The sequence below is a fragment of the Triticum urartu genome, chromosome 3A, assembly GCF_056163025.1.
Source record: "Triticum urartu cultivar PI428250 chromosome 3A, HENAU_Tu73, whole genome shotgun sequence".
In the NCBI taxonomy this organism is placed as follows: domain Eukaryota; kingdom Viridiplantae; phylum Streptophyta; class Magnoliopsida; order Poales; family Poaceae; genus Triticum; species Triticum urartu.
In genome coordinates this window covers 272,805,367-272,833,320 of record NC_141875.1, presented here as the reverse complement: position 1 = coordinate 272,833,320, position 27,954 = coordinate 272,805,367, and the positions used below count along the sequence as shown (strand labels likewise).

Genomic DNA, 27,954 nt, shown 5'->3' with positions numbered 1-27,954 from the left:
TTAGCAAGAGTTTGGAAACAACAGCTGCATCCCCAACTAAGTCATAAGAAAGGGAAGTCTCTTCTGCACTGAAGGAAAGGTTTACTCCTGTTCTCACAAAGTCAGTAAAGAGAAGGATGCGTGCAGCTGCAAGAGCATCTAAGGATCAGCATGTACGCGAAGCTTCTTCATCTACTTTAGTTCCTCCTGGTTTCACAAAGATGTCACCTACCAAGGTCATCAGCCAGGAGGTGCCAGCAAAGGTTGTTCGCATGATACCCGAAGAGTGGCCTGTTCTTGCAAAACAGACGGGATCACTAAAGGTGGCATCGCCAAGACAATCTGCTTCAACTACATCGACCAAAGTCGCAGTGCCCCTTACACCTTCAAAACTTAGGGTGGGCGCACGTGAAGGGTCAGGAGAAAGCTCACATAAGCTTATCCCAAGCAACGTAGGGGCAGCTCAAAGGGCTTGCTCCGCGGACAAAGGAAAAGGTGTAATGGCTGAGGACACCGAGTCTTCCGCACATGAAGGATCGGCTCGTCCAAGAAACCAACTTTGTGTTAACGCACCTGAATATTTCCCCACCATGGGTTATAATCCCATTGGACCATGCCTAGAGGGTGAGCCAAGCAATAGACGCTCGCTCCAGTGGCAGGGGGTGTTTTCACTTCAGATGACTTCCAAGCTGGTCATGTGGATCCAACCGCTACAATATCAGATCCTTTGTCCTAATCGGTGCCAGCACCGAGACCATCATTTGAAGGCTCAGTTGATCCAGCACGGCGTCGCCGTCGACGGCAGAGTGCTCACCGTGCATGGCTTGATTCCCAGTGGCAACTGATGCAGACATGACCAATCAACAGCGGAAGCAAGTGGCATATCCCATCAGAAATAGAGAAAGGAAGATCAATGCAAGGATCCGTGGGGGAGCCATGCTAGCTTCCATGCCATCATGACACGGAATGTTTGCCAAGCTCTGAAGGAAATACTTCCAGGATGCTCTATCTCTACTGATAATGTTGGTGGCGCCATCATGCGTCGTGTAGAAACTCTATCAAAATGGCCAGAATATGAAGAATTTGTGAAGGCAAATCCACGACGACAAGAGTATGTGAAGCAGGCTGCTCATGCACGCAAAAAGCGGGCTTCCCTAAAACAAAGAGAGATGGCAGTACGAGTTGATTCAGGGTATAGCAGAATACAAGGAAGAAATTCTCCATCAACAAGCCAAGTCAGTTGAGGAAATGGGGCAAAAGAAATGGAAGTACAAAAAACAAGACTACCAGAACTCTCGCTCCATGGCCAACTCGTAAGAAGATCTTTGGCAACTCATTTGAAGTATTCAACGCAATGCCAGTTGGTGTCAAAGGGGTGACAAACAATAGTAGCGAGACCTCCTCAGCGTCAATACACTTCAAGAGGAAGAAGGCACATAAGACTGTTGTAGAAGGTCCTCGCCGCACGACGCAGAGCCAGAAGGGTTCAGATCATGAAGAACTTGGGTCAAGCAATGGGAGGTCTTACAATCCCCTATCAGATAGCACTCCTTGTCCTTCTAAGAATGAGATAGAACTTCACCATGGTGCAAAGCATACAAAACAAGTCCTAGCTGCGAATGAAACTCGTCCCGTTGAGGAGCAATTAGCCAACCTTACGGCAGCGCTTCAGCAAAAGGAAGACGAGCTAGCAGCCCTTCGAATTCATATGAGCAATAACCAGAGAAGAGGAAATGAAGGGGAAGTTTGCGCAAGTGCTAGCAGCCAACATGGAGGAGCAGGGCTTAACCTTGAGGCGATCCAAAGAATGATCGCTGAAGGGTTAAAGTCACAATTAATGCAAACTCAGTACTCGATGCAGCCAGGGTATGTTAAGCCGTACCCACCTGATGTGGACCTAGTTCCTTTCCCAACAAATTCTAGGCAGCCGCAGCTTAGTAAGTTCAACGGGAGTGGATCTCCCCATGAGCACATAGCACACTTACTTGTTGCTTGTCAGGATACAGCTAACAACGGAGCACTTCTCCTTAGGTCAAGAGGCCATGGGTACCATTTCCTTGGTACTAAAAATGGAAGCGTTATCTACATACGTGAGATTCCATGTGATTGATGCAGCCACATCTTACAATGCACTGTTGGGCCGACCATGGTTGCATGAAAATCAGGTTGTGCCATCTACACTCCATCAGTGTGTCAAGTACAAAGAGCAATTTGGAGAAACAATAAGAATATTTGCAGATAAGAGACCATTCACCGTAGCTGAATCTTTCTACGCTGATGCCAAATTCTACTTTGAGCCCGTTGAAAAAGTACACAAGCCAAGGCCTGTAGTAGTACCTGAATCAAATATGGTAAAGAAAAATTCTGCAGAATCCTCATCTGGCCGAAAGATTTATCAGTATATACCAAGTGACCAAAGGAAAGAGGGTGACCCAATATTCCATGTCATCGATAAATCATCTGTTAAAAGAGGTACCAAAATGCCTATGCTCTTACCTCCTTTGGTTCAACATAAAATTGAGCAAGATAAAGAGAAGTCGCATGAGTGTGAAAATAAAAGTAAAAAAGTGGTTCATATCACCTTGGAAAATAAAGATGATGAGTCATTGCCTATTTCTCTGTACAATAACCGAGTTTTGTATATGATGCAGAGAATGGGATATGATACTCTCACTGGCCCGTCGTTGTGCGATGGTCGGGGGCAGCGAGCGCCATTTGAAAAGGCGTTGTCCCGAGAACAACTCGAAGCTCTACACGAGGGCTAGCCTTTGAAAGAAAAAAGACATGGGCTAGGCTATGAGGTTTGCATGACCTCGACTGAATTTGTAGACCCAACTGAGGCATCCCCACAAATGGAGGATGGTAATCAGCCAACTATCGATGACTTGGAAGAAATAAATATTGGGACAGCCGAGGATCCTCGATCGATTTTTATTGGCGCACGTCTGTCCAAAGAAAAGAAAGAGGAATATCGTAAGTTCCTTTCTGCAAACAAAGATGTCTTCGCTTGGACTTATGAGGAAATGCCAGGCTTGGATCCAGAGGTAGTGGTGCACCGATTTGCCGTGCAAGACGATGTTCCCCCAATACAACAAACACAAAGGAGATTTCGACCCGAGCTACTGCCCAAGATAGAAGCTGAGGTCGACAAAATTATAGCTGCTGGATTCATTAGGGAAGTTAAATATCCTAAGTGGCTTTCCAATATTGTTCCAGTTAAAAAGAAAAATGGTCAAATCCGTGTGTGTGTGGACTTTAGGGACTTAAATAAAGCATGCCCTAAAGTTGATTTTCCTATACCTATATGTGAAATACTCGTCGGTGCTACCATGAACCATGAAATATTTTCTTTTATGGATGGATATTCTGGATATAATCAAATAAAAATGGTGCAAGAAAATGAAGAGCTAACGGCTTTCAGAACGCCCAAAGGCATATTCCGTTATAAGGTCATGCCATTTGGACTCAAAAATGCAGGGGTGACATATCAACGAGCGATGACCATAGTTTTAGATGGGTTGTTATATGTAATCGTTGAATGTTATATTGATGACATAGTGGTAAAATCAAAATGTGAAGCAGACCATATGAAACATCTTGCTATGGTTTTCGAGCGTCTGAGGGAACATAACTTGAAAATGAATCCCATGAAATGTGCGTTCGAAGTTTCTTACGGGAAATTTCTTGGTTTTGTGGTCACAAAGAATGGCATCCAAATTGACCCAGATAAAGTAAAAGCGATCGTTAAAATGCCACCACCCACAAACCTACATGAACTAAAGAGTTTCCAAGGCCACCTAGCATATATTAGGAGATTTATCTCAAACTTATCAGGAAGATGTAAACCATTCTCACGTCTCATGAAAAAGGGTGTCTCATTCGAGTGGGACCAAGCATGCCAAAATGCATTCTTGGACATTAAAAAATACCTTATACACCCACCTATCTTGGGTGCACCAGTTAAGGAACGTCCTCTGATCCTATATACGGCAGCCATGCCTATGTCTTTGGGAGCTCTTTTAGCACAGAATAATGAGTCTGGAAAGGAAATGTCCCTATATTACCTTAGTCGCACCCTCGTGGGGGCTGAGTGCAACTATCCGGACATGGAAAAAATATATCTCACATTGGTGTTTGCAGCACAAAAATTGTGCCATTACATGTTAGAGCATACTGTACACCTCGTATCGAGAACAGATCCTCTCAGGTATATCTTAAGTAAAATGGTGCTTTCAGGTAGACTGGCTAAGTGGGCAATGTTTTTGTCGCAATTTAATATAAAATTTGTGCCACAGAAGGCCATGAAAGGGCAAGCGTTAGCTAACTTCCTAGCCACGCATCCAATACCCGATGATTTTCCAATAGATGATGACTTGCCGGATGAAGAAGTGTTTGCTACATCAGTTGATAGTTCATCATGGCAAATGTATTTCGATGGCGCATGTCGACGATCAGGGGCAGGTGCAGGCGTTGTATTTGTTACACCAAGTGAAGGAATAATCCCGTACTCATTTACCCTAACTTCAGCAGTTTCAAATAATTCAGCTGAATACGAGGCTTTGATAATTGGGCTTGAATTAGCTCTGAATATGGGGTTAGATTCACTCACTGTTTATGGTGACTCTTAGTTAGTGATCAACCAACTACTGGGAATTTACATGGTAAAGAAAGAAGAATTAATACCTTACTTCCAATGAGCCAAAGTACTCATGTCCATGTTTGCTGATCTAAATATTCAGCATGTTATACGAAGTCAAAATGAAAAGGCCGGCGCCTTAGCAGGTTTAGCCGCTAGTATGTCATTAACTTCGCATCAAATGATGGACATTCATGCTGAAGAATGCAGAATCCTACCTATACTCGCTGAGGAGGAAGAGACGACGACGTCGGTTGCAACGACTGCAGATGTCTACGAGATTGAAGTTGGAGACTGGCGAAGCCCTTTCCTAGAGTACTTACTCCATGGATATTTACCGTTGGACTCCGCAGAAAGGTCTAGAGTTCGGAAAAGGTCAGTTCACTATACATGTATAAATGATACCCTATATAGGCATTCCTTCGATGGCATCCTCCTCCGCTGTCTAGCAGGGAATGAAATTGTGGAAGCCTTAAATGAAGTGCACGCCGGGGTGTGTGGGGCGCATCAATCTGGTCCTAAGTTATATTATCAACTGCGACATCTTGGTTACTATTGGCCTACCATGTTTGACGACGCCATGAAATTTGCAAAAAGGTGCCACGAGTGCCAGGTACATGGTAATTTCATACATCAACCCCATGAGTCGTTGCATCCCACAAATATTGCATGGCCATTTGAAATGTGGGGAATGGACATAGTAGGACCTATTAATCCGCCATCATCAAAGGGTCATAAATTTATCCTGGCTGCCATCGATTACTTCTCTAAATGGGCCGAGATTATACCATTAAAAGAGGATAAGGGAGAGCATGTGGAGCACTTCATAAGAACACACCTCATATATCACTTCGGAGTTCCTTCTCGTATCATGTCTGACAACGGGGGCCATTTAAAAATAAGCATGTCGATAAGTTATGCTCGAAATTCAAAATAATTCATCATTATTCTACGGCTTATAATCCGGCAGCTAATGGACAAGCGAAAGCTTTTAATAAAACCCTCTGCAAATTGTTAAAGAAAGTCGTGTCAAGAAATAAGCGTGAGTGGCATGATAAACTTCTTGAGGCCTTGTGGGCTTATAGAACCACGACACGTACACCGACTGGGATGACACCATACTCCCTTGTGTTTGGAGGAGAAGCAGTTCTACCATTATAAGTACAAATTACTTCGCTTAGAGTGGTTATTCAAGAGAAACTCTCGGAAGAGGAGGCCATAAAATTACACCCCGGTGAACTTGAAATGCTTGAAGGGAAACGCCTTCAGGCATTACAAAATTTGGAAGCTTATCAGGCTAAAATGTCTCGTGCCTTTGACAAGCACATTAAAAGGAGATCATTCAAGCAAGGAGACCTAGTGCTCGTCGGCATTCGTCCAATGAATGTTACACGACGGATGGGAGGAAAGTTCGAGCCAAAATGGGAGGGCCCCTATATCACAAAAGAAGTTTACTCTAGTGGTGCATACAGGATAATTTCCCCTAACGGCGAGTATTGTCCGCCACCGATAAATGGGAAATTCCTTAAGCGCTATTATGCTTGAGTAAAAACAAAATGATACTCCATACCCTCATGAGTGTAAACTGGGGCACAAAAAAAATACTCCAACAACTTACGAGTATAAACTGTGATGATAAAAAAATCAAATCATCATAATTACTCCACACCCTTATGAGTATATAAACTAGGGCATACAAAAAAAGTACTCCAACAACTTACGAGTATAAATTGTAAAAAAATGTAATAAAAAGATAAAGATAAAAAAACATCAAACAGGCCCCAGACTTCATAAGCTTAAACCGTCGTACAAAAAAAAGGGTACGTACATGCATTTATAAAAAAATAGAATAAAATAAATAATGCTTCAGGCCATACACAAGGATGGTGTAAATAAATAAGGATGCTTCAACGTCAAAGCTGGCGTACTAGAACATCATGCATAAAATCTGAAGTTCCCACATGAATAAACAAAGTACTGCTACATTTGAAGTGAAACTGAGTACTGAACAAAAAATGATTCAAATGGAAATAATGAATTGAAAAAAGAAACTAAACGAAGTCTATGCCTTCTCAAGGAGCTCGCCAGTTCTGCAAGTTGTTCAACAACTGACTTGCTTCAGTCTTTAAATCTACCGTCTTTTGTTCAAATTTAGCTAGCCTTGTATGTTTGCCAGCATTGGTATCCTGTAGAGTCTTCACCAAGTTCTTCTGTTCAGATTGATGGGCATCATGTGCTTGTCGGCGCTGTTCCATTTCCAGTTTAAGCTTGTGCAAAGTAATAGTAACCTCTTCAAGCTGGGCCTTCAGCTCTGCTTCCCGTGTCTCCATTTCAGTGCACTTCTTTTCTACGGCAGATAAGTCCTCAATTATGGCCTTGGAAACCTCATGGCCAGACTTAATCTTAAGTCCTACTTCAGCAACAACATGCTCATCTTGCTCGGATTCCTCCATGAACTTAGTCTGGCCAACCTCCAACTTCCTGGAAAGGTCAATAAGCCCGACCAACATGGCCTGCACCTTAGCTACCTCAGGCACTTGCGTGGGCAGCGTCTGAGAAACGCTCTCAAGCATGATGTGTCGCTCGGGATCACCGAGGGTACAGTCGTTCAGTCCTTCGAGGGCTCGTTTTACCACGAAATATGTAGCCTCCATAAACGTGTCCTTGACGAAACTGCAGTCCATCTGTGTGTCTTTCCCTGATACTACCTCACCTCGGGGTCTTGTGAGTGGTGAATTTCTTGTTCGCAACCTAAAAAAAGAGAGAAGAGTTATGAGAATTGATGATAGTGATGGTTCATAAACACGGCCAGTTAAATAAACACATAAAAATAATGAACTACCAGGTAAAGTTGACATGAGACCAAGAGCACTAGGGGTAGGGGGCACAGTTTCAGCCACACCAGGGCTGGAGGGTGGACGACTTATGCCACACTCGCCAAAGGGACAATCCTCGATAGATAAATCGAAGAGGTCACCAAGGCCATGGTCCTTTTCTCCCGTGAGAACATGGCTAAAATCTTCATCACTAACAAAGTTACTGAATTCAACATCTAAGGACGGACCATCCAATGTTATTGGTTCAGAAAAATTGGATTCTTGGGCGAAATCAAGTTTACGCTTCAAGGGCAGCCTTTCTTCCTGTTCCACATAAGGCGGTGTAGATTGTATGCGTCTCTTTCCGCTAGCGGATGGGGCAGTGTCTGAGATATCATTATCCACTGATAGCAGATGAGCGAAGGAGGACCCAGCTATGGCATTCTGTTTCAGTACATTACCTCGCCCTAGCTGCAAAAAAACACAAAAAAAGAGAACTCAAGTTAGTACTAAATAGTACGTGAGACATAATGAAACATGGACACACATGTGCTTGAGCTCACCTCTTTAGACTTCACCGGTTGAGCAGCAACAACATCATTTAAATAATTATAGAGGACCAGTCTCCATTGATCTGTAATAGGTGTCTCTGCCTTCTCAAGGGACTGAACATGTTGGTCACGATGCTCCATAGATAGTCTCCTCACCACCATAAAATATTTATCAAACAATGGGCGAGGCCAGATATTGTGTTGTAGTGCACGCTTATTTTTTATCCTTACATCATAAGGGGTCTTCTCAGTCATGTTGCCATTGCAAAAATGGTCCAGAATGTCGGCGAAAGGCTTTAGAAATTTTTTCCACTAATTAGCCCATGCTACAGAGGAGTTCCCAACTCGATCATCGTCAGGAAAATAGTTGAATTCTTCAGGGGCCAAGGATAATAGATGTGGCCAAAAAGCATAGGCAATTCCAATTTCGTCTTGAGTATACAGGCTCGCTAGAGGCAAAAAGGGTACAACTTGGTCAAGACGAAACTGTCGTGCCACTCGATCTGGGTGATATGGTTCAGCTATACACACATCGGCGCTGATAGTACCACGCCTCCACGGCAGCATGCCTCAATGAATAGAAATTAAGAAAGCCCTCTTGGGTTTGAACACACCTTCCATAGTGAGAGAATAGGGGTTCCAAACAATATTCTTATAGTCATCGAGGAAAGCATGTGCCTCTTTAGGAGTAAAATGACGTGGCGTCTTAAACATGGTGTTCACCATATTAGGTTGTACCGCCAAAATTCTGGAGCTCGGGAAATTTGGCGTTTTTGCTCTGTTTCCATAGGGTTTCTTGAGGTACACGCCCATCCATCCAGCAAGGTAGTGGACCGGCCAAATCCTATGTATGAATGAGGGGCCAATCGGATGAGTACAAATTCGCCGAAGTGAGTAATAAAGGGAGCAAAGAGCAGGTGGGCCTAAAGAGATGCATCGTCCTAGGGAAATCCATGCCGCCATCACTAATACCCCAGGGCGAATATATGGCCCACCACCAACAACGACGTAGCGGCAAAGCCATATGGCAAGAAAAGCCGCAGTGTACACGCGCTGGTCTTCTAAGCTCTTGGTAGCAAAGGAGTTTACTCCACTATTGTGAAAGAAGTCACACCATTTCTTGAAACCTACTTTGCCACCCACAGCAAGCATGGTCCAAATTTCTAGGAGCCGAGGCAGGAAGTTGGGGTACAAAAGAGTCGAAGGATCCAACTCATCAGCTAGGGGAACATATTCTTCATAAGGTTCACCATCAAGGGGCAACCCCGCGATCTGGTGCATATCAAGAAGTGTGACTGTACGCTCGCCAGACGAGAACAAAAACGTGTTGGTGTTGGGATCCCATCTCTCTAATGAAGACCTTAAAAGAGAAGGGGAGACAGAATAGTTGCCTAAAGAGCAATAAATGGCTCCATAGACGTAATCCACACCTTCCTCACTCCCCTTCAGGTGGGTATGATATTTCTTCAAGACATTAGTACCCCATTCAAGATACCTAAGAGGCATTGGAGCGTATTCAACCTCATGATTCTCCCAGCCTAAACCTTTGGATATCATATGTGTCCCAAGGGTTGAAGCTTCATCAAGTCTGGGCCCAGGTGCGGGAGGTTGATAACAACAAGCTGAGAAAGATGGCCCTGCCGTCCATCCACGTGTCCAAGCTCAGGATGGCCGTGTGGTACGCCTAACTTCGTAATCACTGGATTGGCTAGCTCATTAGTATCAGGTTCAAATAGGTGTTTTTTGGCCAACTATGATAGAAGCATCCTACATGATTCAGACGAATATGGTGTCGTGGCTTCCTCCATCTATATACAAGGAAAATATGCATGTCGGTATACATATGAAATTACAGGAAGTTAAAATAGTACGTGAAAGTGCAAGATTGAATATTATACCAAGATGGAAGTAATGATCCCAGGGTACACAATCTGCAATGAGAGATAGTATCTACAAAAAAAGAATCAATATTTGAATTTGACGCAAAAGAGGAATATGAGAAACACGAAACAGGTGCGCGTGATTAAAAATATTCCTCATTCTAAAATAACAGTAGCATCACCGTCGAACGACGGACCAAGCCCCATATATAGGCTTGCCGGAACGCCGACAGTGATCAAGTCTTTAGATTCATATATATATATATATATATATATATATATATATATATATATATATATATGAAAAAAATCGTAGTCGAACGATGGACCAAGCCCATATATTGGCTTGCCGGAACACCGACAGTGATCAAGTCATCAAACTCATACATATATGGCAATAAAAAATCATCATCGAACGACGGACCAAGCCCATATATAAGCTTGCCGGAACACCGACAGTGATCAAGTCATTAAATTCATATATATATGAAAAAAATCATAGTCGAACGACGGACCAAGCCCATATATTGGCTTGCCGGAACGCCGACGATGATCAAGTCATCAAACTCATACATATATGGCAATAAAAAATCACCATCGAACGACGGACCAAGCCCATATATAAACTTGCCGGAACGCCGACAGTGAGCGACTCATTATTTCATGCATATATAAAAAAATCACCGGTTGAACGACGGACTAAGCTCATATATAGGATTCCCGGGGCGGCAACAGTGAGTAATCTACTAATTCATACAAAAAATAGTAATCCCCGAGTCGAACGACGGACCAAGTCCGAATAGGGGCTTCCCGGAAAGCCGACTGTGGGATCACAATATTTGGATGAATAAATACAGATCACACACATCCAGAGACCAGGGCTATATACACCATGACAAAAAAAAGTTTTATGCATTCAGGGCATTATATCCCTGACACTTCTAGTAATGAGAGAGATGCCACAGCGAACACACATAATTAGATAATTTGGAAAGGCAGATTACCCAAGGAATATTCGATCCAGACCGTATCCTAGTGTTCCCGTCTCCCTGCACCTACATGATGAGGAGATGGAATAGAGATTAAAAACAACATCCAAGATGCTAAAGGATAGATCATTTCTTGGTAATGACAGGACAAAGAAAGAGGCATACCCAATTGGAGGAGTCAACACTTGCCAACACGGAGGTGTATCTTGTGAGGGATTGAAAGCAATCTGGGACTGAGGAAATAGCAGACTAATCAGTCAATGAATCAATTTAGGCACTAGCGAAGTCGTATATAATTTGCTAACCTATCAAAAGGATTGCAGCCGGACGGACGGAAGTAGACCTTCATCTCCGTCGTCTTCTGTCTTGATTTAAGAAAAGAAAAGAAGACTTGCTGTTTAAAAAGAGTTGAGGGGATAGCGGACGCAGTTTGTTATCCGGATGGAGTTTGTTCGCCGGACGTGGCCTGATTTTTAGCCTCCACAATTGCAACGTATGGTTAAAAAGCTGTACGTAACTGGCACACGATCATCTAAAAAGTCATAAACTCATTATACTCACCAAAAGTGCTTTAAACAAAATATGTATAGTCTTGAGCTTTGGGTCCGAGTAAAAAAAATCTCACTTCGAACCCAGACCTCGAGAGGCATCTGTTGACATGGATTTTGACTGAGATAAATAAATGTATAAAATATAAATTCAAAACAGCAAAAATAAAACGTCCGATAATGAAAAGAATTAATTTAAAGAAATCAATCAACAACTCAATTAACCAAGACATTGATGACTGGCAGCTCCAACTTTGTTGATGTACATTGCAAGAGAAAGTTGCAAGCCTCGCAACGACCTAATCCATCGCAATCTCCGAAGAGCACCGTCCGCGGAAACCTCCCTCATGAAATCATCATTGTCGCGGGGGCCCCGCCGCGTGCAGCTCCGACTTCTCTGTCATAGCGAGAAACAAACATAGGCACACCCATTGACGCACTGGACCGTCGGGACCAGGAGGATTACCTGCGACCAACTATGCATGTCCACCCTAGGGAAAGCGCGAAGGGGAACTAGTCTTCAAGATGACAACCACAAGGGAAAAGCGACCCGGGAACGACGCCATCAGCCGACCCTGCTACGGCAGCGCAAAAGGCTTTCACCCAAAGACAAACCTCGAAGACGGACAAGGCCGGAGAGTACCATGACAACCCTGCAGGAAGGAGGAACACCACCCACGGGCGCCGCGCCGTCGACGTTGGCCATCAAAATATCACGGCATATTAACAAAATGCATAGACAATATAATTGGTGACTAAAGAAAATTTAGCATCAATTAAATCTTTAGCTAGCACGAGCATGCGTTATGTGCTAATGCATGCAGGCTAGGCAGCGTACATGCATGAACGTATGTGGCGTGGCCCTCACAGCCAATAATTAATTATTTTTTTGAGCAAATCAACACAGTCACCATGCATATGCAAAAGCTGCTCTGATTAAATAATCAAAGTAAAAAGCCCATACATGCCTTGTAGCAGGGCCCATCTCTAGATAAAGCTTGATTAAGGAAATTCACTAAACTAATTGGGCCAGAGGGCCATGTGCCCTCCGGCCGAAGTCCCATCAATCAACTCAGGAGACCAAGTCTACCCACGTTCTACCATTCAGCCAAGACTCCTGCTCCCACGTCCTACAGGACAGCGACGTGCAGGCTGACTCCTTGGCGCGCGCGGCAGCCTTCAAAGGCCAGTGCTCCACACCCTCCCCTATATATACCAGGCAGATGCACTGCTCTAGGGTCGGCCCGGAGTTCGTTCATTTTCCTCTGCCAAAAATCATACACACAGTAGCACAAAAAAAGAGAAGGAGGCAGGCGTGCAGGAGGTTTGAAAGGTGAGATTTAATGGCTCTCCTCTAGCCTCTGATTTGGCCATTGTGGTACAGGCCAGGAAGCTTTTTTCTTCTTCTTCTAAATCTCTAGCCCTTAGTCCGGCCATCACGGTACAAATCAAGGGGCACGTTTCATCTTCCGAAAATTCTTGTTCTTGGTTCGGCCATCGCGGTACAAATCAAGGAGCATATTTCATCTCTCCAAAATTCTTGCCCTTAGTCTGGCCATTGCGGTACAGACTAAGGTGTATGTTTAATCTATCTCAAAATTTTGCTTTTGATTTGGCCATTTTGGTACAGACTAAAGAGTATGTTGCATCCATCTCAAAATTTTATCCTTGGTTCAGCCATCGCGGTACAAACCAAGGAGCATGTTATATCTACTCCAAACTTTCGCCTTTGGATTGGCCATCGCGATACGAGTCAAGGAGCGTGCATGGTTCTTGTAAGCACGGTTTCTTTAAATGTTGCATGCACTTCGTCCCATTGATCTTCGTCTTGATTCGGTCCCTTTAGCGATACAAGCCAAGATGAACGCCTCGTTCCTTGGTTTAGTCTCTATACATGGATACAAATCACGAGTGTCATAGGTGCGAAAACCTCATAAAAATTGTCTTAATTTTGTCATCATAAAAAATGGATATGACTAAGTTGGAATTAAATTACGAACGCGCTAAATTGAACTCATGATAATCATGTGTCACGCTAATTGCAATACAAACAAGAGCATAAAAATATATTCCCTCACTTGGTTATGCTGCACGCGGGCATTATCTTAATGCCACACGGTATTAGTAGTAATACGAGCAGGGCAAGACTTAATTAAAAAATATGTTCACGTTACACAACCAAAGACCTAAATCATGCGAGATGAATTATAAAACATGTTGCATCATAAAAACCAATCTTACTTGGTTACGCTACGCCCGGACATGATATCCGTGTTACCCCGCGTTAGTAGTAATACAAGTAAGATAAATCTAAATAAAACATTCATACCACATATTTTGGACAAAGTGGTATAAAAGATGTTGCAAACTTGCTCCGATGCTATAAGTGCCTAAACTATTAGCATCATCACAAAAAGATATCACAAACTCACTTTACTTGGGTTATGCTACACACTAGCGCCAATGAAATGACGCTATGTGGAGTTAGTGCTAATGCCATGTAAGGTACAAACATAAACAAAAATGATAGATGTCATATAACTCATGCAGTACCATAATGGCTCCACAAACCTTTGCTTGGTTATGCTGCACGCGGACATTATCTTAGTGCTACGCGGTGTTAGTAGTAATACAGGTAAAACATAACTTAATAAAAAATAGATTCACTCCACATCCGCATATGCATACAAAAGTCATACAAAATACATGATAAGGCATATTCCATGTAGCCCACATAGGCTTTAAACAAACAAAAAATATCATAAGCAAATTTCACTCAGGTCAAGCTTGATACTGTCTGGGCTCAGAGTCAACAAGACATGACATATATCACATGCACCATAAAAAAGCACCAAGATTGTGTCAGAAAGATTCAATCTGTTACGCTACATGCGGGCACCATACCAATGCTATGCAATGATGGTAGTAATGTGATGATGCAAAACTTATTAAAATTGACATGTCAAGTATATCCATACCACCAACCAAATATATCGTGCAAAATTCCTAAAGGAAAATACATACCCATATCCTTTGTGCCAAATGTAGGATAAAATTAGGCCTAACCAAAATCAATCTCCATTCTACATATAAATGAGGTTGAACACGAACAAATTGTTGCTTGCTAGGAAAATATATCCCCATACATCACACATGAAATGATGGAGGAGTATTTGCATTGTCGACCACGAGGAGGATTTCTCTTGTAGTATATTTGTAATAGGCATATGATGTAATCCTATGTAATAGATACGTTGAAATTCTTAATCAGGGGTTTTCTCTTCGAAGATGTAATTAACAGAATTTTTATGTAAATGTAAGAGTTCTGGAAATAAAGTACTTGCAATGTTTGATTCCATTTTTATTTTATGCATTTAAAATTCACTCTGTATCAATGACGTGGACGCGTGTCTCACGCCCGCCATTTTCCCGTCATCAGCAGAAAGGCAAAAACTTACGGGCGCAAATCTGTTGCGAAGGGTCGCCGACATTCTATGGACAAGCTCAGGGTGATGCAGCAGCCAAGGTTGAGGACGACGATGAGCGCTGCGGTGGCGGTGGAGCTCGAGCGACAGACGGGTTGCGAGAGAAGGAAGAAGAAGAATGAGGAAGACCAGTCGCGCCTATTTATAAGGAGATAGATGAACAGGCAGGCACGAAAAATGAGGAAGGCCAAAATAATGATTATCTAGCTAAATGGACGCCTCGATTTTTTGAAAGGCGTTTAAGATAAGGAACCGTTAAAGATGACATCGTGGCGGGTTTCCAAATTTTCTGAAGATGACGTCATGGCGGTTTCCAGAGCTTCGACAAGCAGTAGAAGATGGATTTCGTCTAAGTGTTGAAGATTGACATGAACAAAGTTTAAATCAACCTAGGGCCTAATGTTGGGGATATGACTATCAGATATGACCCACCCAGGAGGGGCCGGGTCAACCACAATGGCGGGTTACTTAAGTGAAGCCCGAAGAGTATGCAGGGTGACGGTTTACGATAAGGCTTATAATAGGCCCAAGCCCAGAGGCGGCTTAAGGCCCGTAAGTATAAACCGTCATGTATTAATAAGACTTGCAAAGTAAGGCATGTAAGAGTTGTCACAGAGCCGGAGACGTTGTATGAGCCGGCCGGGACTCTATAGGCTGCAGGGTGTCAACCCATGTATATAAGGAGACGACCCGGCGGCGGTTCAGGGCAAGAAACAACAGATCGAGAGCCAAGCAAGCGTATTCGCTCCTTGGTCATCGAAACCTAGCAATACCACAACAACTGGACTAGGCTTTTACCTTCACCGCAAGGGGCCGAACCAGTATAAACCTCTCGTGTCCTTTGTCCCGATTAACCCCTTTAAGCTTCCTAGTTACGATGGCTCCACGACTAAGTCCTTTCTCTAGGACATCTGCCGTGACAATTCCACGAGAAAATCTGTGAGAGAGTTGAGTATTGAGGAGGATGTCATTTGAAGCACAAGAGCAAGGAGTTCATCATCAACACACCGTCTATTACCTTTTGGAGAGTGGTGTCTCCTAGATTGGTTAGGTGCCGCTTGGGAGCCTCCGACATGATGTGGAGTTGAACCAAGAAGTTTGTAAGGGTAAGGAGATCGCCTACTTTGTGAAGATCTACCCGAGTGAGGCAAGTCCTTCATGGGCGATGGCCATTGTGGGATAGAGAAGGTGGCTTCTTCGTGGACCCTTCGTGAATGGAGCCCTCCGTGGACTCGCGCAGTCGTTACCCTTCGTGGGTCGAAGTCTCCATCGACGTGGATGTGCGATAGCGCCACCTATCAGAACCATGCCAAAAATCTTCGTGTCTCCATTGCATTTGCCTTCTCCAAGCCCTTCCCTTTAGCTTCATATGCAATGATTTACATTCCGCTGCTATATTCTTAGAATTGCATGTGTAGATTGATTGTTTGACTTGTGCTAATTGCTAAAATCTTCCCACAACTAAAATTGGGAAAAGGATAGATTTTTATTTAGTCAAGTAGTCTAATCATCCCCCCCCCCCCTTCTCTGGACATACTTTCGATCCTACAACTTGGAGGCCATCAAAGACAAAGATGGGATCAAAGGGAATGTCTTCAAGTGTTGTCTTCAGACACAAAGATGAGCAAGAAAAGGCTTCATCACAATACAAAGACAGAAAGTAAATCGGTAAAGGGATAGAACGAGCAGCTCGACGAAAACAGAGGATTCGTTTGACCAGTTCCAACTGTTGTGAGAGTTGTACGTCTGGTTAGGAAGGCTGAGAATAAAGTCAGAAGACTATATCTTCACCTTATTCTCCTTGAGCTAAGGTCACGTAGACCTCACCCTATCACTCAGATAAATCTTCAAGATAAACTTTCAAAACCTTCAGAAACTCGTTCACTGGCAATCCACAATGACTCTTGAATGCTTAGAACATGACACGTAACTGTCTGGAAGATCATAGTTTTCAAGTATAATAAGTCTCTAGTTCACTTAGAACAGAATGTCTTCAGTGATGCTCAATCACTTTGAGCTCTAGGTGTTTGGATCTTTCCTCACAGGAAAATCTCTCTCAAAGCCTTCGGAGGTGGATTGCTCTCAAACGACAAAAATCATGCAATAACTCGAAGCAACCACCAACTTATGATGCAGGGGACGACTATTTATAGCCAACGACAATCCAACATGATATGACCGATTTGATCTTGGATCGATGGCCAACCGACACGTGTCGTAACGGTCGGGTTTCAAACACATGCAACAACATTACTTAGGCTACAATCAATGCTGACTCAACCAATTCTTGAAGAAATTTTCTCTCACTGCATTAGCACTCTCGGCATTTGCAGTCGTCGTCACAGCAGCAGCTACCCTGTCGGCGAATGAAGGCGTCGACCATAAGCGCCTTCAAGAAGCGGATGCATGTCCTCGTCTTTGAAAATGGGGTTGGGGATCAAGTGTGGCCAACACTGGAGCTATACGAAGCCGACAAAGCTTCCGACGTAAGCCAGAAACAGTACCCGTGAACTATTATTGCAAACAGTTCCAATACGAAACTGCATGTGATGTACTTGACTTTTCGTATTGATTTGAAATACTATTTTGGGTACAGTAGCAACTCATAGTGTCTAAATTGTATGAAACATTTTTTTACCGTCAACATGCAAGAATTTAACTGTCATGTTAAAATTTATAATTTTTCAGGATTCATTTGGGCTTTTTAAGACATTAAGTGAGTTTCTATCTATTTAATAAGCTTAATCCAAATTTGAAGTACATACGCATTGTCTGTCCTTAGGTGCATGTTTATGCCCCATGCGAGAAATTGGAAGAAATCGCAAACATCTTGGTGTCATGACTCAGACGCAAACATTGAGAATCTTAGCTTTTTAAATTCAAAAAAATACTATGAAATACATGAAACTTTGCAAGATGTCATGACATGGCACCAAGGGGCCATGGTAAAATTCTTTTCCAAATTGCAATAAATTTTGACACGTACTTCTCACAAACCGGAAATATCTCACAAGAAGACTTGTGGTTCCAAGAGGGAATGGTACATATTAAGCGACGAAGCAATGGTCGCTGCGTCTTATGGACATGAAATATATATTTTAACATAAATATACACGAATACAACTGTCATGTTAACTTTTGTAATTTTTCAGGGTTCATTTGGCATTTTTAAAACATTAAGTGAGTTTCTAGCCATTTAATGAGCGTAGTTCAAATTCGAACTATATGTTAATTCAAATTTGAACTGTATGTATACATGCAACAGCCAACCAAAAAATATGTCAAAAAATTATAGTTTTGTCCTTAGGTGCATGTTAGGCCCATGCAAAAAATTGGAAGGGATCTCAAACATCCTGGTGTCATGGCTCGGACACAAACATTGAGAATCTTATTTTTTAAATTCTAATAAAACAAAAAAATGCTCTAAAATACCTGAAACTCTGCTTGATGTCATGACATGGCACCAAAGGGTCGTGGTAAAAAAATGTTCCAACTGGTATAAGAACCACGACGGCTAAAGTACACTGCAAATTTGAAATCAGTATCCAATTTACAAATGAAGAGAGAAATATTTTCTTTCACATTTTTCAGTTACTAACAAAGAACAAATTTGAACTTGATGTATGCACAGGTAGTATAGCATGAAATAATAGATAAAGTAGAAATTATTTGTTTTTAAATTTCCTTTGGTGCCTTAACATTTATCTTCCAACATCAGATACCCTATAAAATGGTTATTTCAGTATTAACACTTGAACAAGAAGCAAAAAACCACTTCTTTTTCTCCTATAGTAAGATCAACCGATAAAACATCTACCACAGATGACCAAAATTTCTATTGGGCCAAACACAATTGAGGAAGCGACTACAATTTTTCTATTTCCTGAAATGTACATTGACAACAGTTGGCTGCATATATGTCTGCTGAATCGACAGTGCAAGCGGGAAAAATGGGTGAAACAAGAAGGAAGAGATTCTTTTTGCTCGGCTGTCGGAACCACCAGAATCTGACCCTGCAGAAAAGGGAGATGTATGCACGTGAAGTTACTCGAGAAATGCTACTAAAACAAAGTAAGACTTAGAACCCAAGTAGAAAAGCAAATGTATAAATGATTTCCCTCCGGTGTCCTGAAAGTGATGATATATTTTCCAATTATCAAGTCATGTCAGGATGCAAGCAAGGCGGGTTACAGCCAGCCTGCACCTGCATATGTGGGCGCTCACAGTTTATGCGGGCATTGCAGTGGGTCTGCGTAATGCTGCACTAGTTGTTGCAGGTTAACGCAGCGTCCCACGTACGCCCCGTACAGCCCGCACATCTAATTTGGTGGAGATCGGTTCCAGTTCTCCACATCGCACGCCCTTTGTTGTGTTGCTCTTGGCGTTCAGCCTGTCAGCTCTGGCGTGCGTGCGCTTGGCTCCAAACTCCAAACGTTCTGGTCTAACAGCGGCACCGCCGTGAAGACCGTCACTGACATTGACCGCCTGCGGGTCAACCGGCACACCGACGTCGATGAAGTAGATTTTTTGTCAAAAGAGACCACCTGCCGGATCGAAATGACAAAAAAGACCACCTCTGGATCAGATTGACAAAAGAGACCCCCCCCCCTCAGCCATGGCGGCAGGCGCGCCAGGCGACACGTGGCACCTGCCGCCACACCGTGAGGCGGCCGGCCCCGCCGCCATGCTGCCAGGCGGCAGCCTGCGCATCAGCCCCTCGCCACACAGGACGGAACGGAGCTGGGTATGGTGGACCCTGCCACCACTGTATGAGGCGGCCGGAACTGTAGTTGCTGCCACCATTGCATGCACGGGTTGGGTCACTGAGTGGCATCATTGCATTGCTAGCTAAGATCATCTCTAGTGATTACGCTAATTGGACGACCAAAAAGCTGCTATGTCCGGTTCAAGCAAATGCGATCTAGTGTGTGGTACACATAATACGGTGCCAGCAGCTACAGTGCCGGCCGCCTCACACGGTGGCGGCAGGGCCCACCCGTCCCGCGTGCAGCAGCAGCAGCGTGTCGGACCGAGCACAGCAGGTACAGTGGTGGCCGCCTCAAACAGTGGCGGCGTGGCCCATCAGACCAGTCCCGTTCTGTTGCCGCCTGGAATCCTGTTGCAGCGACTCGCCGCCTGGCAGCATGGGGCGGCAGGGCCGGCCGCCTCACGGCGTGGCGGCAGGTGCCACGTGTTGCCTGATGCGCCTGCCGCCACAGCCGTGGGGGTCTCTTTTGTCAATCTGATCCAGAGGTGGTCTTTTTTGTCATTTCAATCCGGCAGGTGGTCTCTTTTGACTAAAAATCGATGAAGTAGACCCACAGGCGTACGGCAGAACCATACCACACGGCGCCCTTGCCGTCCCAAAATATGTCCGTGAAGCTAGGCGGAGAGCACGCAGGCCATAGCCTCCATGGCACGGTTGGCAGGGAGGCAATGGCCCTGGTCTGTCACGATTGGGGGAAGCAGTTGGAACGCCTGCATGGTGCCCCGCAGCAGTGTCACCAGGTGTACGTCTAGCTGATCGGCCTTTTCATCGTGCTCGTGCCACAACATGTACGCAGAGCACGGCCGATCGATCCTGCTTTCTCTAGGAAAAGGGAAATAAAGTGAATCTGTTGTCGCCGGCAACCCGGATGTTGCTAGAAAATAGAGCAGGCAGCAGAAGGCCAGGGACAGCAAGGACAAGAGGTCGCAGGCTCGAAGCTGATGACAGCTGCTTTAGCATTTTGCGGGATATGCAGCCGCTCTAGAACACAGCGGACGCACCCGCATGAATAACGCACTTGGCCCATGGGAGAATTAGCGGGACTTATTTGTGGGGCAGGCTAACGGCTAGCTAGCGGAAAGGCCCGCCCCAGTTGCACCCTTAAAGTCAGGTACGATTTCTTATGTCTTGGCTTGCCCTGATGTTGTCATGTTGCCTTCATGATTACTGATTACATCACTGTCTTGGCTTGCCCTGATGTGGTCATGTTGCCCTCATGATTACTGAATACATCACTATAGTGTGGGAGTTCATGACCGTTCATTGGTCTGGTTATCGGCCTTGGAGTCTAAGCAGCATGAGGCAGGTCTAAGAAAAAAAAAGCAAGGAGGGTCCAATAAACCAAATTTGCTCCAGCGTTTAGCACCGATTGGGGACACACCGGTCAGATTTTTTTTCTCTGACCTGTGACTTTCCCCATTGAACTTCCCTCCACCAATTCAGAAACCGGCAGCAGCAGATGTGAGGTGGGGGTGCTACCGCTAGTCTCCCTCACAGTGAGGGACAAGCGCTGTGATCCACACGTGGGCCTCATCAAAGGGGAGGACTGGCACGCAGTTCCTGCTGCTCCTTATGGGGTTGAGACGAGGCTTATGGGATTGAGATGAGGCTATCTTGCTTGAATTAATGAGATAAGGGCATCTCCAACACTGTGCATCAAAACACCCGTGAACGTCCAGCACAGACCGGACACTTTGTGCCATCCAACGCCATGCATCAAATGTCCGCGGAACAGTCCGTACGTCCGAATTCTCGCAAACCGGAAGCAAAGCCAGGGAGGTTTGCGAATGTCCGGACAGCCGCTACATAGGCGTCCGACACCCACGGCCCACACAAAAAACCTACCCCAAGCCCTGCTTTTCTCACTCTGTCCCTCCCCTTTGTTCTGTATCCGTGTAATCCGAGACCCACGCCGCCGCTGAACCACCCACTCCGCCGTTCAGGCCTTGCTGGACCTCCGCCGCTCCAACCGAGCGCCAGCCCCAACTTGCCTACGCCGCCCTTCCATCCCTGGTCCGGCTACCGCCGAGGTACCCTCTGCCACATTGCCGTCCATGGTGGACACAGTGCCCAGCAAGTGTTTGGTCAAATGCCACAGCCAAATTTATTGACATTTTTATTGTTTACTTTGAAGCAAACACGATGCATTCGGCCACCGAGTACTTCTACGCCGAGTTCATAGATATGTCATCATTAGATGATGTGATGCTGATGGACGAACTACTTTGTCCCCAATGCGCTATTTGAGTCCTATTTTCTTCATCGATTGCAGATGAGCTGAAATGTGTTCGATCACCTCTACAATGGTGTTCGGGCCTATGATGACTACTTCATCCTGAAGAAGGATACCGTTGGAAAGATTGGATTATCTGGTTACCAAAAGTGCACGCTGCATTGAGGATGCTTGCCTATGGCACGGCCACAGATTCATGGGACGAGTACCTCCGGATGTCCGAAAGCATATGCGTCGAAGTCATGATCAGGTTTGCTACTATGGTGATCATGATGTTTGGACCGAAGTACTTGAGAGAACGAACTGCCCAAGACACTGGAAGCAAGAGGGTGACCAGGTATGCTCGGATTTCTGGATTGCATGCACTGACTATGGAAGAATTGCCCATATGCTCTACAAAGGCAATATCAAGGCCATTGTAAGAAGCCAGCCATCATTCTTGAAGAAGTTGCATCACAAGACCTCTAGATTTGCCACTCTTTCTTTGGGATGCCTGGGTCTAGCAATGACATCAACGTGTTGCAGCGGCCTCCATTGCTTGCAAGGTTGTGCAAGGGAGAAGCTCCTCCGTGCAAATATACCATCAATTTTCATGACTACAACATGGGCTATTATCTTTGTGATGATATCTATCCTTCATGAGCGACCTTCGTCAAGACCATCTCTGATCCAAGGGGTGAGAAAAGATCTCACTTTGCCCAAAGACAAGGAGCTAGAAAGGATGTGGAGAGGACATTTGGAGTGCTCCAAGCCCGTTTTGCAGTTGTTCGAGGACCTACAAAGGTATGAGATCCAAAAGCGTTGTGGGAGGTGATCATAGCTTGCATGATCATGCACAACATGATTGTGGAGGATGAGTGTGACGAGTTTGCTACGGTCTAGAATTTGAGCACATGAGCCTTACTAATGTTGACTTCTCATGCGGATACAAGTTCAAATTGATATAGTTCCACACACCCTAGTTCTAGAATCTAGATGCTTGGTCACAGCAATGGATCAACAGTTACCTGGTTTTATCTTAAATTTGACAACATTTGGTTGCCTCACTGATATAAATTTTATCGGATGCTCTGTGCAATGCCTATGCCGATCAATCGCTGAAATCAGCTGCAAACAAGGAAACGAAACAACACGATATATCAAATGAAGGGAAAATTACTATCATGCACTTGAGTACGACAAATATCGAGAAGATAAACAAAGCCATGGAATGTCATAAAAATGATTTAGAAAGTGCAAGTTGGACACATCTAAACCAGTACTGTCATTACTCATCACGATGGAATCGCTCATATTGCATAGGTTAGCTTTGAGCTAAATTACTACAGCAATGAAAAAGCCATTAGTCCAAAACAAGTGCAGTGTTATACTATATAAATAAAACAACTCGCACATTGTATAGGAACACGGATACTAAATTTCCAAGAAATACCTAGCCTACCCAGGCCTTCTGCGAAGTAGAAGGGGTTTAACTTACAACCTCAACCCAACCTCATGCAGGGGCTAAGCTTGCATTTTAGCAACAGTGCTTAGCACCCACTACTCTCTCCTTTGCTGGAACCCACAAAAGAAGTATTGCAGCCTGCTGACCCACCTCCCTGGTTTGAATCACCTGCCACTGCTTCTCTCAGTGCCAGTGGCCGAGCCAGCGCCCGGCGACCCTGGGCATTTGCCCGGGCTCGCTAGGTACGCGCCAGCTACGATGGCTCCGTTACATTGAGAAAAACCGTCAACACATCGTGCTTTACCCAGGCAGCTGGGCTCGTTCTGGTTTGCTAATCAAGGTTTCCTTTTCCTTCAGTAGTAATGGATCAGGCGAGACTTGCTTGACGCCCTTACGTTAAATCAGATGAGAACTGGGCCTACTGGGCTACTAACCTAGCAAGAGGTCTGTTCGGCTGTTGTTTACTTCAGACGAGAAGGACCACGATCTTTTTCTCAAACAAAAAAGAAGCACGATCGGTCGATCGTTCCACTCCCCACGACCCCGCTTGTTCAGCTGTTCCGGACGGCGCCACCCTAGATCGATCGAAGAAGGAATGGCGGCGAGTGGATGCAGGCCTAGGCTGGGTACATGGCCGGCGGAGGGTTGTGCCAAAACGGATCCATACCAGGAACGGCTTGCATCATCGGCCGGCAGCTGCTTGTCCCCTCCTCCGAGATTAGGTGAGATTGCACTTTTGGAGATTGGTAGATTTATTTAGGTTCAAATTTTGAGGTTCGGCCATGGAGAATTGGTCATTGAGGTTATATTACTTCATTTCAAAATTACATTTGTATGACTGCTAATTCATAATTTCACTTCACTATTAATGTAGATTTGTGGTCTGGGATTTTGATGCTATTTTACATGTTGTCTATCTAAATGAAGGTTTTCTACTGGTCAAGTTTTTAAAGAACCGACCGGTTACCGGATATTTCTTCAGACCCTGAATTTATTTGCTACATGTTTAGTTAGTACTTCCTCCGTCCCGTAATGTAATATAAGAGCGTTTTTCACACTACTCCCTCCATCCCGTAATATAAAAGAGCGTTAAACGGAGGGAGTATCAAATAGAATCTGTATGCATATTTTAACACAACATAGCCCCTAGCCTGGTGGAAGTGCTTTCGAGGTCACAGGCCGACTACCAATTTCGCCAGCCTGATTTCTAATGTTATCAGTGTTTAAAAGAAAAATTTATGACCACAGTGGGTTAGGGAGGACTCAAACCCACGCATTAGGGAAAGGATTAACGCGTGTTCACTGCTAGAACACAAAGAGATTTGCGTATAAACTAAATGTTGATGCCGGTTTTTTTTAAGATGGAACGGGTGCAGCAGTGGCAATTCTTCGAAACAACCGAGGAGAGGCTCTTGCGGGAGCATCCTGGCTGCTTCATCATCTCCTTGATGCAACGACAGCGGAAACAGTAGCCATTCAGCGAGGACTAGAGTTGGTTGAAGGACTTGGCTGTCATCAAGTCATTGTTGAATCTGACTCATTGGAAGTTATTCAAAAAGCATGCAATGGCGTGATCGAGATTTGGAGCCCCTATACTGCTATTTTGGCTGATTGTTTTCAAAAAGCATACTGTATTGGTGCGGTATCCTTCGCTCATTGCCCTAGGGAGGCTAATAGATTGGCGCACAATCTTGCTAGACATAGTTTCAATTTAAATTCTACTTTTGTTTGGGATGGTGATCCTCCCAGCTTTTTACTTTCGGACATTGTGGATGATGTAACTTTGATTTCAGTTTAATAAAGTGCGCCAAGTGGTTTTTAAAAAAGAGATTTTCGTATACAAATGGTTAAATACTATATATTCTACTGCTAAATGAATTTGAAATAAAAATTTGTTTAAATAATTTCAGGCAAGAAAGCCAAAATGATTTTTCAAAAAATGGTTCTTTTGGCCCCTACCTGAAAAAACCGATATCAAGGAAAAAAACTTGATTCAAACCCCCGAATTTTTTTACATCATTCAGTTAGCTAGGCTCAAACTTGCCCGGGCTTCACAAAATTTCTGGCTCCGCCCCTGCTCAGCTCCGATCTCATCAAAATAAATTGAACTGAAATTTTAATACTGCACAACTCTTTCCCTTCACGCCAACCACACCTATACTCTCTCATTTTTCTTTAATCAGATCACCAGCAACCACCCCTCTAAATGGCAATGTAGCTGCATCTTCACTCTCCCAACAAATATGCAAAATCATCACCAAGTTACCAACATGCAAACAGGCAATCATCTCCCAGGCCAACAGGACCTCTGACTATCAGTGCAATGCATAGTATCTATTTGCAGTAATAATGTCATAACAAGTGGATACATGAGAAAAAACATGGCGGCTCCATTTTCAAGTATAATCAATATGTGTAAGTCAGATGTTGATACTAACATTCTAAGTAGAAAAGCATTTTATAAGATGCTGCTTTGTACTATGTATTTTTTTTGCCAATAACTCTGCACATCTAATTTTTGTTTTGTTGTTATTTATTCAAAGAGGATAGAAGCTACACATATTACATGTCACAAATAGCAGGATATGAGAAGCTCTTCTGGGTGGAGTGATAGACAGCACAAAGGTTGCTGTCGCCGGCCCGGGTTTGAGTCTTGTCATCTCCTATATGAATAAGACATGGAGGAGTCTCCCCTCTGTTCTCATTTTTTTTTTTACAAATAGCAGGATATACAATGTCCTGCTCAGAGTTTTCAAGAATCATTGGTTCAATGACAGACTTAAAGTAAGCCCAACGCAACAATATCAAATGTTTAGACATTCCAGTTAATAATGTATTAACGTGTGCTTCATGTTCAATTTTCTACCAAGACCATATTGGTTGTTTGCAAAAGCAAGAAAGAGGTTGGTGACTCAAGCCAGAAAACTAGCCAAACTGGAACTACTGTATAACATATATTCAAACAAGTTGTAGAACAAACCTTCTCATCATAACGAAAAATCGACAGGTCAAAGTATGGTGAAGGACTTTGTGATTGGCAAGTGTAAGGCAGTGACGCCATCATCTTTTTCACAAACTGCTAAACAGAAAACAAATAGCAAACTAGCAATCATCAAAAGGTTCATTATTACATCCTCTAACAAAAGAGGTAAATTGTTCACAAATCAGATGCCTTAAGCGTACACAAATGAGAAATATGTAGTAACTATAGTTATCAAGAAATAAGCCATCAGCAACTAGTGACCGTTTCACACCTCTAGTTTTTTCATTTGAAAGGTATGTGTCACACCTGCATCACCAGTGGTTGATGCGGTGGACGTGTGATGGTGGGACCCCCGCTGCCATGTGGCATGGGCCCACCCGCGTGTGTGAGTGGCTGGGTATATAGTCAGCTGTAGCCAGTAGGCAAGTCATGCATGATTTGTATCTGAACTGGATTCCTCACCTACTCTCTGTATCTCATCTTCCTTGGCAAGAAACCCTTCTTCCAAGCCCGATCTCATCCCCTTCCCTTCCCCGATCCAGATCTGAGCAATTGGGTCTGTGACGGTTGGTAATCAGAGCCTCCATTCCCCACCACCAATTTTCTCCGCCGCCACTCTCACCCTCTCGATCAAGCTGTAACATCCACGATGTGGGTGTGGAACTTGCTCCGACGAGATCCACCCGAAATCCCCAGTGGGGTTGGCCTGATTTGGAGCGAGTGCAACGGCACCGCCGACCAAACGTCTGCCCAAACCCGCCACATCATCGCCGCCATGTCCGAATCAACCGGAGAGCTGAAATCGATGCTCCAGTCGCTCTTGACGCGGTTCGATGAAAGCAAGCTCGCGGGCGACAAGCATCTCGAAGCGCAGCTCGCATTCAACACGCAGGTGTCGTCTGATCTGGCGCACCTCCGCAAGCAACTAGATCTCACTCAAGCAGACGTCCACGAGGTGCGGCAGCACCGCGATCCACCACCATCACCGACCGCCGTTGCGCTCCACTGACCGCACGCGGCCGACACCCAAGACGGCAAGCCCCAGGCGTCCTCGGTGACGTCTGTTGAGCAAACACGCGGCCCTCGTCCCCAAGGACCAACCGCTCGCCTCTCCAACAACGTGCCTCCTTTGATTCCCACGTGGCCATCTCCGCCATTCACGGGCACGGGCCAGGCCGCGGCATCTACTACGGGCAAGCCGAGGAGTACACGGTCAAGCCCCCCAAGCATGACTTTCCTCGCTTCGACGGCGAGGCGCCCAGCCTCCGGATCGACCGCTGCATCGCCTACTTTGATTTGTACCACATACCGTCACACAGTTGGGTTACCACGGCGTCGCTCTACACCGACGGTCACGCAGCACACTGGTTCCAGGCGTACCGTCAGACGCACCTTGCGCCAACCTGGGGGAGTTCACAGCGGCCCTCATCAGCGAGTTCGGTCCGGATGAGTTCGAGGTGGAGATGCATAAGCTGCTGCAGCTCAGGCAGACCAGCACCGTCGCAGAGTACTGGGTGGAGTTCGAGGCCCACATGTACCACTTGCTCGCCCTCGACGCGACGCTCAACCCCAAGCTCTTCATCACGCAATTCCTGTTGGGCCTGCGCATGATCTCCGGGCCATGGTCCGCCTTCAAGAGCCG

General features: G+C 44.7%; 1 protein-coding gene and 2 pseudogenes across 4 annotated transcripts in view; all 3 read right to left on the bottom strand.

The window, feature by feature from the left end:
- Nucleotides 1-6,565: 6,565 nt before the first annotated feature.
- Nucleotides 6,566-8,123, bottom strand: LOC147979431 (uncharacterized; annotated as a pseudogene).
- On the bottom strand, nucleotides 7,466-12,105 carry LOC147979430 (uncharacterized; annotated as a pseudogene).
- Nucleotides 12,106-18,538: 6,433 nt separating this feature from the next.
- The window catches only part of LOC125528979 (light-mediated development protein DET1), a 32,046-nt gene continuing 22,630 nt past the window's right edge, over nucleotides 18,539-27,954 (bottom strand). For 2 of the 4 annotated variants that reach the window (XM_087546908.1, XM_087546906.1), the window contains exons 9-11: nucleotides 26,310-26,405; nucleotides 22,893-22,992; nucleotides 18,539-18,897 (exon numbers count right to left, since the gene is read on the bottom strand). In XM_087546908.1, the coding sequence (XP_087403034.1) occupies nucleotides 18,761-18,897; nucleotides 22,893-22,992; nucleotides 26,310-26,405 (333 nt within the window). In that variant the 3' untranslated portion in view covers nucleotides 18,539-18,760. Of the gene's footprint in view, nucleotides 18,898-22,892; nucleotides 22,993-25,699; nucleotides 26,069-26,309; nucleotides 26,406-27,954 lie in introns of those variants that run through there. The other 2 variants (XM_087546907.1, XM_087546909.1) reach the window with 2 other exon arrangements.